The sequence below is a fragment of the Zeus faber genome (genome assembly GCF_960531495.2).
Source record: "Zeus faber genome assembly, chromosome: 15".
Classification (NCBI taxonomy): domain Eukaryota; kingdom Metazoa; phylum Chordata; class Actinopteri; order Zeiformes; family Zeidae; genus Zeus; species Zeus faber.
In genome coordinates this window covers 11688742-11703741 of record NC_137194.1, presented here as the reverse complement: position 1 = coordinate 11703741, position 15000 = coordinate 11688742, and the positions used below count along the sequence as shown (strand labels likewise).

Below are 15000 nucleotides of genomic sequence, written 5' to 3'. Positions count from 1 at the left end.
TATTATTATTTCAACAATTTATGGCTCAGTCAAGGGAACTAATTGCTCCATTCCTCCTCTCCTTTGAACAGTCTCTCTAGCTCCTCCCTCAGCTTAATTTAATGTACTACCCTACCATACCATATATACTACACACTATATGGACAATAATATAGTATACTGTATAGCCCGTTTCACTATACAGCTAAAGGTCTACATGTATTATATTATACCATACCATCATATTATACCATATTATAACTTAACCTATGAACCTTTGATAATTTTCCACCAGTTCTATCAGTATGTATTAATACAAGCACAATACTATATGTAACATACTTGTGTCCCCATCACCTGCCCATTTTGGGCTAACAAGTTATCATAGTCAGCAAGACAAGGGCTACTCGCTGTGAATTTGTGTTTCTAATGTACATATATTTACATTTTCATGTTCATCTGTTTTTTGACTGTTTTGTCAACTTTCTGCTGCTAGAACACTACAAGGTACACAATGATTTTCATGTGTTGATGCATTCATAGATTTCCAACTTATGTTAAATACCAGTAAAAAGAAACTCCTTTAATCTGTTGTAATGTAATGAAAATTATTAAACCGAGGCCTAACAAAATATATTTTCATCTTGGAAAATTAACTATTTGACTTTACCATTTGAGCCTCTATATTACTAATACTCGTGTTATTTGAAGAAAAAGCCCAGAGGTCGTGTATTTCTAAATGTGATTTTTGCTGGTTCACAGGGAAACCAGTGTAGAGACGTTAGACAGAAAATACAGAATTGACCTGACAGTTCAGTCAAACCGCCGACAGGAAGCGCTGTTTCTCTTTACACGGAAAATGCGCGACTGGCGCGTTTTAAAGTTTTTACAAATTCTAAATGGTCGCGCTACATTTTGCCAAAGTAATAATTCAAATAACAGACATATATTTGGCCTATTAATTGATGCAGTTGTGTCCAAGATATTTAAAGTAAATCCTCTGCAGCGACACAATTAAATATAATTACGTATAATTAAGAATTAAGCCGTTTTTGGCTGTCCCTAAATTGTTCTAGCCAGTCAGGGGTAAGACAACTTTTTTTGTATTGTAATAATTTAAGTGGGGTAAGATATGATCTCATATTTTGTTTATTTATCAGTTACAATATATTTTTCTAATCGAGAAGGTAAATCCATCAAAGTTTCTTGTCATCTACAATTGTTAACTTGTCTCTGTTTTAATTTGAACTTCGGGCGATGGCATATTTCACGCTTACATGATTTTAAAACATAAAAAAAAACAAAACCCAAAAAAACAGAAAACGTTATTTACATCCTGGTTTGAAGAATAATTATAAACACGCATTGATTGATTGTTTTGTTGTTGTTGTTGTTGTTGCTGTTGTCTTTCTCCTGTAGTTTGAAATTGGAGTAATACGTCACCTCACTTCTTCTGGCGAAGAAACTTCCGCCATGACCTCATTAACCTTAACAAAAACCGCACCTGCGTCGCCGGCTGCCGTCACGTTGCGGCCCGCGTCGACGCGTCTCGGGGCCCCCGCCGCGGAAACATGTCGAGCGCGGAGGTGCTGAGGAGCCGCTTTCACGCCTTCTGCAAAATGTACGTGCACGCCGTGCGCGAACAGAGCTTCGTGGACTGGCCGTTCCGAGAAGGATGCATGTGCACCCCCGAGAAGGTGAGGAGGCCCCGCCACAGCCGGAGCGTCTGTACCCGGTCGTTTTTTTGGTTTTTTTTTATCAGTGTAAGGGGCCTTATTGATTTGTTTTAATTTTATTTTTATTTTTTTTATGACGTCCTCTAGGCTGAACCTTACTTATATATTATGTGTTATTATATCATGGTCACCTTCGAGTTTGGGTGTTTTACTCGAAACACGTCTGATTACTGTAGTTCTGCCACCGCAGTTATGGTGTTTACGTTTGTTTGTTTTACGTACTCGGGAGCGTTTGGCTGTGATGTCAGATGTTTAAAAAAAAAAAAAAAGAACAGCCGAAGTTAAGCTCTTTATTAATCCTGGAGGGGAAACTCGACACAGAAACGCCCCAGTGAAACAGCCTCATCGTGACGCCGTTTTCACACAACCCCGCCTCCCCCCAAAAAAGGGGCGATTGACACCTTTCCCGTTGCCGGGAGAAATGCTGTTTTTATTTTTTATTTTTTCTGGTGCGTCACGTCTGACGTCACGAACGTGAAGGAAAAGGGGCGTGTCATGGTTCCAGCGTGGCTGGGAATAAAAGAGGAGAGGGCGACTTAAACGACAACTAAAACTAGAAGGGGGGGGTATTGAGCCGTTCAAAAAGAGTCGCTCGTTCGTAAGCGGCCCAGCACTGCGGTAGAAGCGGGCGTGGGGCACGGGTAGCACGGACACTCCACACCGGCGACCGTCTTATGGCGACGCCGGACTGACTCGCGGAGCGAAGGTGTTCGCCGCTGTGGTCACACGGCGCGAGCCCCACACTCACATTTTGTGATCGCCCATGCCGGGCGGGGGGCGGGAAATAAGTCAACAACTTCTGATTTTGATTTTGGAATGTTCTAGTGAATGATACACGGTTATTCCTGTCTATGTATGCGCCAGCGTCTGGAACTCCAACGCACGTCACATCGCCGCGGTAAAGGGGCCAAAATGAGCGCGTCGACCGGGGTGTCCTGTTCGTAGCGGAATCGGAGGCGGCGCCGATGAAACCCCGGTCTGTTGCCGCGTCGTCCAGTCCGGGTTAGGGGTTGTTAGGGGTGTTACCAGTTTTTGGTGCAGTGGGGGGGGGGTGTATTAAAGTGAATGGTTTCAGCCGAGCTTGCTATGTCCAAACACAACTGGATCGGCCTGAGGATTTTTATTCAGTATTATTTAATATTTGCTGGGTATGATCTATTGCCCCGGGGCCTTGTTTCCGCGCCACTTCTCAACGACGATCCCTTTCACCAGGCTGTGACATGTGGGGCTTTAGGGTTAAGCAGGCGCCGGGTTCCGCTTCGTGCCGTCAGGCGCCCAGGCAGTCCCGTTCCGGCCGACTCCCTGACGTGATGGGTGAGGTGTCAGCGGCGTTCTGGACCAGAGAAATCCCGCGACATCACGTAATCCTACTGCTCCAAAACCGCACGGAGCAAGAGTCTAAATGATCTCCATTTACCTCCTCATCAACGTCATCATTAGCTGCTCTAGTCAACTTGTACGTGGCCGTTCGGACTGATTTTTTTTGTCTTGTTCCCCCCCCCCCCCCCCCCCCGGTACTGTAAGTGAAGCACCTGTCAGCCCCCTCCCCCCCCTCCCCAACACTGATTAAAATAATTTTATATATATTTTTTTTTTTTTTTTGGCGCAGATGGCAGAGGCTGGTTTTGTCCACTGTCCCAGCGAGAATGAGCCAGATGTGGCTTGTTGCTTCTACTGTCTGATAGAGTTGGAAGGCTGGGAACCAGATGACAACCCCTGGTAGGCCACGTCTTAGACGAAATCACACTTTTAATCTGGACGAAAACTGAACTGGCACTAATCTAGGTCTAAGTGAAGTGTTTGAATCAAACCTGGCCAGAGGCAGCTTTATCTTTGGATCAATGGATGTGAGCCTCCAGGTCGACATTGACAATAGAGAAACTTGATTAGCTGCACTAAGACCAGGCAGAAGGAGCTGACTTCAAAGAAGACCAGACTAAAGACCTTAGTCTAGTACTTAAATTAAGTAATCTCTCTAAGGTCTTTTTTTATTTTTATTTTTTATTTAAAATTTACGTGGGATTATCTTAGTCCTGATTTAAATCAAGGCCTGTCTACAAAACTGCCCCGTTTGTATCCTGTAATTCAACGCAATACTCTATATAATAATTATACTTATTTAATAATAACTGGGATTTATACAGGCAGGGTAGGAAATTCAAAAAAGATAAATAACAGAAAAACTTTACTGAATATTCGTATTTGGTACAGTTTAGTACCATTCGCAAAGCCCAGTTTTCCAGACGGATCTAGAAATGTTCCTTGACGCAGCCTTGTCTTGAACCAAGTCATTTTGTTGAAGATTAACACATCTCTAAGGAGGGAAATAGAAATGTAGACTCACGTCTGTCATTGGCGCTAAATTGATTATACATTTTATACTGCTAGTTGCTGTCCTTACAGGTTGTAGATCTTATTTGATTTATGATAGTGCCTGGATTGCTTAAGCCTGTTTTTTGTTGTATTCAACCCTACAACGACTGACCGTTTCCTGATGTTTATTCATGTATTGTTCAGTAGAACAGGTACCGACACAACGTTCTGCTTTTCAGTTGCTTTTCATCTTTGTCGCCGTGTTCTAATGCTTTTCATTCAGTCTTTCCTCTTTTAAGTGGAGGCAGAGTTGCTGCGGAATGGAGAGTTTTTTTTAGTTTACAATGAAGTTTAGTAAAGCCTGACAATGACTATCTGTATGGGTATACTGTATATGGCCATATTCTTCACAGTATACCTTGTTTTTTTTTTTGGTTTTTATTCTATCCTGGCAACTGGCCCCAAAATGTGCTCAAGTCGAAATTCAATTTGGGGTGTCTAATGTTGTCGTACAGAGGCTGTAAATGCTGGCACTGTGGAAGTGTTACGTACGTCTCCCCTGTTCAGGTCGGAGCACATGAAACGCTCTCCCAAATGTGCGTTCCTCATCATGGGCAAAGATTTCAACGAGATGACGGTGGCGGAGTACAACCACATGGAGACGGAGAGACTCAAGTTCTATATTGTAAGTTTTATTTTTTTGAATGAATGAAAGTCCAGAGTGGCTGTGCTGGTGCTCATGTCCTGGTGGTTATTGTTCTTTTTCTTCTTCTAGAGAAAGGTTTGCCATAGGAATCTGGCGTACTTGCGGGATGAAATTGACCGAACACTTGTGAAGCTGAAGTCATTGTGATGCCGCATCCGGATGAATGGAGGCCTCGGTCGTTGGCGTGGATGCCAGCGTTTCATTTTCATGGCCGTGCCGTTCTTACGACTGCATCTGCATGGAATTGTATTAACTTTGTTTTAACGTAGACCCTAAGTTTAAAAAAATAAAGTTGTGTTTTCTCTTTTTTTTTTTTTTTTTTATAAATACACTTTAACCACAAGATGGTGCCTTTGTACTGAAAGTATCCCGGCAGTGGGGAAGTAATCTGGATTTGTACCTCAGTTTCAGACACTTTCAAAGGTGATCATGAATGGAAGTGCACGCTCAGCGGTATTACAATAATGTCCTATGTTCCTTTTTTTTTTTTCCCCTTCTCTCCCCCAAAACAGCCCCACCCACCCCCACCCAAACCTGCCACCATCTCCACCACCTCTTTTCAAACCTTGACCCTGGACAGATGGCCTGAAGCCCCTCCCTCTCAATACCAACTGTTGCCCCAGTAACATCTGTTACATATTGGAGAGCGGTGCGCTGCGAGGGCTCGCCGGGACCCAGGAGCCGTCCTGTAGCGGGGGACTGAGATTTAGGAAATACTGACACTGTTGGGAGGGTGGACAGAGACGGCCCCGGGGTCCTGTATTTTACACTAATCTAATTCATCGCGTAATGCTTTGTGCTGCACAGAACTTCCCAATATCTTTCTACCTGTATTTTATTTATTTTTTTTCAATCTGTGTTGCAGGTCATTTTTAAGAATAATATTGGGCTCAAGTCGGACGCGTAGCTCGTCCTCTTAATGGAGGGCTGCGTGGAGGGCGGGCAGGATTAGAGATGCTGTCCCATCCTGACCTTCCACTGTTGGGGATTACTGTTTAATGTAACACTCTGGCCACTGAGCCCAGATCAGCATCTTAATTCTCTATTATCCACTATAGACACACAGAAAAATTCAAATATCTTTGGACAAATGTTTGAAAAAAGGAAGTAACGTGATCGAGTTAAGCTTTTCCGCTTGATGCGTTTATCTAATGTCTTGTGATTCTCACGTCCATAGAGGAAAAAATTTCAAGTTTGGTACCGATTTAGTCAAAACTGTTTCATTAAGGCGCACACGCAGCATCTGGTGTTGCTTGTTAAGCGCCCACAGAATTGGGATATAATGGATTTTAGTGTTTATTAGGTGAGTGGTGTGGAATCTACATGAGTGTATAGATCATGAGCAGTGTGATTACAGTAATTGCTAATGTATCCCAAATCAGGGTTTAGACACCCCATGATAATCCCCTTATTGACGTGTACTAAATCAGCAGATAGGAAGCCTCGGTTTAGATTTAGCGCTTCAGCTGCAAAGATGTGATTGAATTTATCTGTGGGAATCGTGCGAAACGGTTTATCTGATTTGGTAAGGTAATTTGGGGACGGGGTCTTTAGCGGGAGAGGTCCATCCATCCATTCTATAAACCCATTTTAAGAGCATATTTAATAAGTCTAACCCTCTAGGGCAGTATTCCTTTCTCATTCCCAATTTCGCTTATTTTCATACAGATTAACTTGTTTTTTTTGTGGGGAGGGTGCAGGTTTTTGTTTGCATTAGTCTTTACTGCAGTTTCCTAATTGATTAGTCTCTGCTAAACAAACTGTTCTGTATGTATGTAAATAGCCAGCGAGTGTAGCAGATGGAAAAACGGACAGATGTTGGCAACAGAAAGTTTACAACCTGAGCCATCCATTAGGCCCCATCTGTTGCTCTAGCGCGCGTCCCTCCCCTCCGCTCTCCTCCAGCCTCTCATCAGCATCTATCACCAGCACCGCTCCATGATGCACCCTACGCCACCCAGAGTGAATGACCGCGATATCTACCGTCCTGTTTTGACCTGCTTTAACCCTTTCAAATGGCCGAAAGAGGAAGATGTTATTAAATATCAACACATCCCATTTTTTTTTTGCTTAAAAATCTGACAATGCAATGCTTTGGACGAGTGATTATTGAGGTCATGCATTTTCAGTTGCGTGAACCTTGGAGACTGGCTAATGGAGTTGGGGCTTGGACCTGCAGGAGCACAACACTGTGACTAGAGCGACAATCTGTCCTCTACACAGTTCCTTGCACCATACATGCGAAGAAATCAAAATCCATGTGTGCTCCGTCTCTTGCACTGCCGTGTCTTTGACGGCAGTAGCACTCGGTCGTAACCCACGTTCTGAGACGCCGTGGCCCTCCTACCTTGGCTGTTTTGTTTTTTATTTTTTTTTTTCAGTGTGCCCTCCTCCAAAAAGGGACCTCCATCTGTCCCCTCACTCGGCCTATTGTGGCGTCTCAAAGCCGGGCAACTTCCACAATGCAGTGGGCGTGCAGAGGGGGGCCAGGGTAAACACTACAGCATCCAGATCCCATTAGAAGCTCTTTAACTCGCGACACCCTAGTACTTTCAGAGGAGTCTGGGTGGGGAAGGCCCACCCCCTATCCCAGTGCACACAATGTCACCTTTTATACCCACTCCCCTAGGTATTGAGTCCCCTGATCTGCCTCTGCCCTTCCCTCCTATAAACCACTTGTTTTCTTTATTTTGCATGCTCGGTCAAGCTGTTGTATGATTTTTCATTCCTTGGCATCGTTCGTGACTACTCTAGAATTACTGCTCTTGTTTGGTGGGTGGATTTGTTGCTTTTTGATTTTGGGAAAAAAAGGTGAGAAGAGTAATTGTTTGGTTCAGCAATATTTCCAGTATTTGTGTTAGCTTGCATTTTGGGCGGGGCAGATGTGGCTGAGCGTCAAGCCTACTGAGGATGTAGAAACCTCCGAGGAGGAATCCAAAACGATTTGGCACCTTGTGCGCACTAAAATAAGAAAATTATTATTCTCCTTTGCAACAGCCATGTCTGGCTGTCTATCAATGTAATTATCTCCTCTCATTCCCTGAAAATGTCTTCTTCCCTCCATCTCCCTCTTCTTTCTCCAACCACCTGCTCCTCCAAGTTCTGGCCATCTCAGTTTCAGGGCGCTCCACCTCTTGACCTTGGCAGTCATGGCTGTGTTTTCCCACCAGAGCTCTGTGTGTGTGTGTGTGTGTGTGGGGGGGGGGGGGGGGATCACAGTTTTTTGCCCCCAGCTTAAAGGCAGAGGGATTACGGGCACACACACACTGATTAAAGCCTTCCAGCCTCCTATGGCACCATTAATACAATCTTAATCACAATGCTTTATCCCTGTCATCTAGGCCCTATGGATCAGGACCTTTTCATTTTAGTGGGGGTCGCTCTTGTTTGGCCAGTGGATTAAACTAAAATATAAGAGGGAGAGTGAGTGTCACACTGCACTTCACTCCCCGCTTCCATCCGCTGTCCTCATCCTGGATTTTTATTCCAGAACTTTCCAATTAGTTTGTGTCCCATTGCTGTTCCGTAGGAAAACCCATCATTTAAGGTATGAATTACACACTAATTCGCCAACTTTTGGTCTGCGTATGAATTGAAACAGTAATAAAACAATGAAACATTGTTAATCAGACTGGATTATTGGATACACAGTTGTCTTGGCGCTACCTCCATCATCTCCCAGGGGTTGATGTGTGTCATGACCTCTGGGTCCCAGAGGACAGCCACAGGTTTCAGGATGCTGCCTGCGCCCGCCCCGCTGGCCAGCGTGGCGTTACCGAGCCAGCAGAGACCAACCACGGCCAGTTCCACCAAACCTGCGTTCGCCAACATAAAAGTCTTAACGTCTGCTTTAATGACTAAAAGGATGTCCGGCGTTTTATTTAACAGCTGGCATAGGCTGCAGCTTTGGTTACGTTGTCATTTACTGAGCATTATATACATTCATACAGTAGTTATACTAAGCACCCGGTTAATGTTTCATTTTTGATTTGAATGTGCAAAGACACTTTTTTTACTTGAAGTAAAAAGGTAATGAAACAGGTGTATACCTTTTTTGATAACTTTTGGACTCGCCTCCCTCAACATTTTTTTCAACACCAGTGTGTGAAATTATAACTACCTATATATTTGTATATAATATCATCGTCCCTCTTTATACCTTTTATATCTTGTATCTTTAATATTTTTTTCTCTATTTCTATTTTTATCTCCTATCCAATGTAAATATTAGCGGATTATCCCGGAACTATATACTTCTGTGCATTTTTGGTCCGAAAAGATTATCATCCAAACCCCCCCCCGCCGCCAATATTTTGCAAAACCAAGATGTTAACAGACAAAGGAGACGTGCGGTAGCCAACCTGGCACTTTCTCACACACAGCGCAGTGATTTTCCTGTGTGGAGCTATGTGTCATTCTGGAGCCCTGGCTGACACACAGGAGCAGAGAGGACACACTTGTGAATAAGGAGCAAGGACCTCATTCACCTCGGCTGCCCTTACTCTCTCTTTTCTCCCCTTTTTTTTTTTTTTTTCCTTCTCCTCCCTCTAGTCTGCGTCCAATCCTCTGCCCTCTCTCTCTCTCTCTCTCCCGCTCTCACTCACTCCTGCCCACTCTCTCTCGCTCTCTCTCTCTCTCCCAAATGTAGCCCAGCTGTCCATCAACCCCCCGCAGTTCCCCCAGCTGTCTCCCTCCCCAAACGAGAAGCCCCGTAACAATACGGGTCACAGGTCAAGAGAAAGAACAGGCTGCGTTTACAATGGACCAGTGGCGCCCGCTAAAACAATCGTTCCCTTTTTCTCCCTGGCTTTTCTCCTCTTCTGCCCGGGACTGGAAAAGACAAACCCGAAGAGAGGTGGCCCTAGAGGGTGAGTGCTATTGGACAGCAGCCTCCAAGGCGCCTGCTCCTTCTCACAATCGGCCGGAGGGCCACAATGGTAAACACATTTGTGCGGCGTCCCTCTCCCTCCACCTTTGCACTCTGCTGCCGTGCTTTTTTTGTCGGTCTCAAGAGCCGTCGTGTTCAACACGGAAAATTAAGTCAAAACTAGCTTTTGTCATGCGCTGAATGATATAAAAGTGTTTGAGAGACGGACGACTGCGTCCGATCAATTAAAAAAATATATATATTTTTTTGTTTTATTTTTTACTGTGCCTCCGTTAATACCAATGAGCTCAGTCGATGCCAAGTTGCTCATTTTTGGGGAAACGTTTATTTTCAAACGGACTATGGCAAAGTCTATTTCTTTCGCTGTGTTGATGGATTGTTTTACAATGAGTACTTGCCCTGGAGTGTTTTGGCATGACTTGGGTGGGAAAATGGAACATGTGTGGAGAGGAGAGTGTGAGAGAGAGAGAGAGAGAGGCCGATTCAGAGAGGCCTCTGTGACACATTCACCTGCTCCCCAGAGCCGTTTTCCCATGGCCCACATCATCCTGCTGCCTGACCTGGCAGCCGCAGACCCTGGAGCATGCCTCTGAATAACATCACACACGCAAAAACAGACGAGCGTCGCCTGCAGCTGACTTTCATTTTTCACATCCGCCCTGTACTCCTGTATACAAATAAATATTTTGAGTGTTCAATTGATTTGATAGTTGTAACGCACAATGTTGGTCTGCCGTATTGACCACTAAGAGTAAAGTTTAATTCTTATTTTATCCTCTGATTCTTGTTTCCATTTTGTTCTTGTTTTGTAGTCTACAAGTGTAGACTTGTAGATAAGAAAAAAATATGTCTTTCTTTTTAAATGTCTTTCTATCTCTGTTATTCATGTTCTAAAAGCAATTCACTGGTAACTTAAAACGTAATGTTCCCAACACCTCGAGATTGCCTGGAGCTTACTGTAATCCTAATGTAATTTGCAAAAACTCAGCAGGAGAAATAATCTTTTTCATTTGATTTTCAGGTTATTAGAGGCGGTTTGAGATGCATATGAAAACAGAATTGGAGCCCAGACCAATATACAAAATGTGGGGTCAGGTAAATTAGGGGAATGTTTAAGGGATTCTAAGAGGTCCACAGCCAAATGTCCAATGATTTGACTCTGTAGAAGTCAGCAAAATAAGAGATGCATGACATTATTTTGATGCATCCATCTACCGCCATTCCAGGAGAGTTCAATTATGCAATTACAGTACAGTAGTAATTGTACCAAAATGATCCAAACTAAAAACATCCTAAATATGGTTCTGCAGAACAATTTTTAGGATCCATGGTCTCGATCAATTTGAGGTATTTTTTGTAAAAAGGATGTGAGCTGCTGCAGTAATCGGTGAAACCTTCTCTGTTTGGTTGGTTTGTTCTTTCAGATATAAGAAAATGCATCAGTATGCTTCATAGTGAATCGATAATTAAATATTATGAAATATAAATATTTAAAAATGAATTGTTTGCTGAGCCAGCAAATGATGAATGGTCCATGGCAAGCATTGTTACTATTGAAATTGTATATATATAAGAATATTTATTCAATTAAGTGCGAAACAGTAACATATTTACAGCAGTACAGTATGACAAAAATTGTGAACAACGTAAGTGAAACAAATTCCTGAAAGACGTCAAATAAATAATTTAAATACATCATCAGTAGGCTGCCAGTAACTGACAACACCCAGAAGACAGTAAAACAAAAATGGTTCTGGAAAAAAAAATGGAAAAGGACAAAACAAAAGTTATGAAAATAAATATTAAATACAGATATAAATAGATGAATCTTCTCCATGGAGCAAAAGACATTGGCTATCGGCCACATTTCATCTTCATTTTGGATGACTGTGATAGGTTTTGTCTTGTTCTGAAGGTCTACAGACCTTTGAAACAAAGTTCCATTCGTATTGTTATTCACAATTAGTGTTGAATTTTGAATTGTTTAACACCTGTGCAGTGCTTAGAGAGACATACATATCTGATTTGGTGAAATATTTGTGTGCTACAGTACATCTGGTTAGAACCAAGGGGCCAGCATATCGAAAGCTGAGGACAATCCAAAAGTCACATCCAAAAAATGATACCAAAATAACTTCACAAAAAAAAAAGGTTACGGGTACTTGTATGTTTGTATCAGGTAGATTGAATTGAAGTGATCAGTCTCCCCGTCTGACCATTCCATGCTCTCCCAGAGTAAAAGACTTTGCAAATGCTAATCATTGTCTCCTCATAGTCCGTAAAAGGGCCACGGGGATGACAGCAGTTCATTGAGGTGCCGTGCGCCTCCAGTGGTGGAGTCACTCGCTGTAAATGGCCCCCATTTGAGAGCTGACCATGTGAGATGAACTGAAGGATTCAAAGGCCATGTCCAGGGGAAGCTCATAACGGGGGGACTGGAAGAACGCGTGGCCCTGGGGTCCAGCTGGGAGGCCGCTCATGGCTGAGGGGTTGTAATGGTGGGATGAGAGGTAGTGGGTAGAGTGGCCAGGATGAGGGGTGAAGTTCCTCTCTGCCTCGTGGGGTGAGGGCTCTTGCTTGAGGGCAAAGTTGCCACTGATGCTGAGAGGGGGAGTCAGGGGCCCGTCGTATGGGGGAGTGCCACTGCTGCACTCGTTAGGGGAGGGGTTGTCATAGGATGGCCCCTTATACCCCTTCATGTGGAGGAGGTGGGAGGCCTCAAGTGAGCCATAGGGGGGGCTTGGGAGGCCTGGCGATGGGTAACTGAGGTGATGCCCAGCCTGACCCCCTACGCCAGCAATGCCTGAGCCTCCACACTTGTCCTCCATCTTATTCAGCAGCATCGGAGTTGGTCCCAGCTGCAAGCAGCCAGCCACTAGGTTACTGGTGGGCTGAGACAGGCCTTTGCACAGCATCTCCACAAAGCCATGGCTCTCTGGGGACTGGCCGGTCTCCAGCACCTCAGACAGGGCCCAGATGTAGTTGCGGGCCAGCCGCAGGGTCTCTATCTTGGACAGCTTCTGGGTCTTGGCGTAACAGGGCATCACTCTCCGCAGATTATCCAGGGCGTCATTCAGCCCATGCATACGGGACCGTTCACGAGCATTGGCCTTGACCCGCCTGACACGGAACCTCTCCTTTCTTGCTTTGGTCATCTTCTTCTTTTTTGGCCCCCTCCGCTTCGGAGCAATCTCTCCATTTGGTCCCATCTCTTCCTCCTCATCTTCCTCTTCCTCTTCCTCCATATCGTCGCTGCAGAGCTCGGTGGAGCCTCGCAGTCGGCCCCCTGCGCCCAGCCCATAGCGTCCCCTCATCTCTGGGCTCTCCTCCCCATCCTGGGAGCTCACGTCCTCGTCAAGCCATCCAAGGGAACTTACCAGCTCGCTCACGTCGCCAGATTTCCCAAATGGTTTGGTCATCATTGTGATCTGAAGAGGAGGAACACGGTTCATGATCAATGCACGCAGTGGTTGCAACAGTGTCATTCTATGAAGTTGAGGCACTGGACACTAACTGGTGAAATTCTTTTTTGCGTTAAAAAGATTATTTCGGATCAGTGGCTCTATAAATTCATTTTGTTGTGTGGAATCTACTGAAATAAAGCCTGACTGCTCAAAGTTCAGCACCGGTGCGTGGACAGCTCACTGATTTTGTGGACAGCCTTTAACGGGCTTCTTCCTCATTTTGGCTTGGTTTGGAGAGGACACCGTCATCTGAAATATACTTTGTATTCAGATCGACAAAATCTAGACTTTCTGGATGAAGTGCATGGTTCCCTGCTGTTATGTCATAGGCTAAATGCTAAGGGACGCTGTCAATCTGGGACACGATGGGATTTACCCTGCATGTAAACCCAAAGATTAAATTGGGGGCAGCGTGCAAATCAACAAACGTGGGGACAAGGCGCCCAATAGTGTTTTAAATAAGTTGATTTGCCGTTGCTTCACTTTTTTCGATTATAATTTTGGCTTGATAGAACAAAGTGAGATAAAAGACAAAACAAATAATATTGTCTTCAACAATATTCTCCTGGTTTCCTCTTGCCACTGCAGGTAATTCATTCGACAATCAGGCTTGTCTATCATTGCGTCTGAATCTTACACAACGGCAGTTCCATCAGAATGAAAGCAAAAAAACATGTATATCATTTCAAATAATTAATTTTCAGTTTATTAAAAAATAATGATAATAACACTAATACTTTGTTCATATCAATAAGCTAGATTTTGGATTTATGCCATACGGTATGAAGAACAACACATTCATTATATAAAAGTCATGAAAGCGTTATATTCATGTCTTATCCATGATATTATTTATATTTGATCCACAATAACTCAAGCTCTCCATAAACCAGAAGTAGAAACTCACCTCAAAGCTTACAGTCAAAGCTCACTCTTCCTCACTTGGTGCACACCGATCTGAGTGAATACTCCACAGTCGTTGCGTTCAGTTCTCACTGCATCCGACCTGCTGCGCTCCCTCAATCAGCTCGTGTGGAACTTGCATCTCATACTGGCAGCTCTCTGTGGGACGCCTGCATTTAGACGAGTGGGCAGGCTCCTCCTCCACGGGCCCCACCCTGTGTGATGGAAGTCCAAGCTCTGGCTGAGGACCCCCCCCCCCCCCCACGCCCCTCCCTAAATATCACAATAAAAACATCATTAATGGAGACGAGTACATTCTCTGGAAAAAAAACAAAACAAGAAAAAAAACCAGATAGGCCTAAATATGATTTGCTGCGAAGCCCCTGCGAGTCCTTCAAGGATCGCTTGGGGGGCCCCAGACCCCAGTTTGGGAACCCCAGTGTGACAGATATCCTGTGTATAGTTGCGGGTGTCTTGGATTTGTTTCCACTTCAAAAAAAAAATATATGAAATTGCAAATGAAATATGGTTGGATGAAATCTATGCGGTGCATGTAACGCATTGTGCTTGAACTATTGTCTCCAATGATTTGTCTCCTGCTCGGCCTGTTGGAATACAGCGTTTTCCGCTTAATTACGCACAGCGCAGCTCGGCTCAGTCAGAGACGCTCCTTCTCCTCGGTATATCTAAGTGATTTTGACAGCTTGGTGTGCCAAGAGCAGGTGTGTGCATTGTTCGACCGGTGTTTACGTGTTTTCTTCGGCTTATTAGCGTCATAGTGTGGCCCGATCCCCAAAATAATCGGATGAGTGCGACAGTGAATCGATGGAGACGGAGACGGATGAGTGTACACTTACAGGTTGAATTCCCCGTCATTTCAGGCTCTCGAATGCGCCTACTGCGTATATTTTTTAAAGGCAGAGAAACCTATATTAGTCTATATGACACTGACAGACATTAAGACAGATAAAACCTAAAAACCTCATCACACAGTGAAGCAGACATTTTGGG

At 44.2% G+C, this 15000-nt stretch overlaps 2 protein-coding genes across 2 annotated transcripts; one reads left to right on the top strand and one right to left on the bottom strand.

The window, feature by feature from the left end:
• Positions 1-1550: 1550 nt before the first annotated feature.
• On the top strand, positions 1551-4881 carry birc5b (baculoviral IAP repeat containing 5b; the record flags this gene model as incomplete). Its single annotated transcript, XM_080015197.1, has 4 exons — positions 1551-1676; positions 3325-3434; positions 4596-4713; positions 4804-4881. 4 exons carry the CDS (start codon positions 1551-1553, stop codon positions 4879-4881), a joined length of 432 nt encoding a protein of 143 aa, XP_079871323.1.
• Positions 4882-11961: 7080 nt separating this feature from the next.
• Positions 11962-13044, bottom strand: neurod4 (neuronal differentiation 4; the record flags this gene model as incomplete). The annotated part of the gene is made up of 1 exon (XM_080015929.1): positions 11962-13044. The coding sequence occupies one exon, from the start codon at positions 13042-13044 to the stop codon at positions 11962-11964; it is 1083 nt and encodes a 360-aa protein (XP_079872055.1).
• Positions 13045-15000: the final 1956 nt, after the last annotated feature.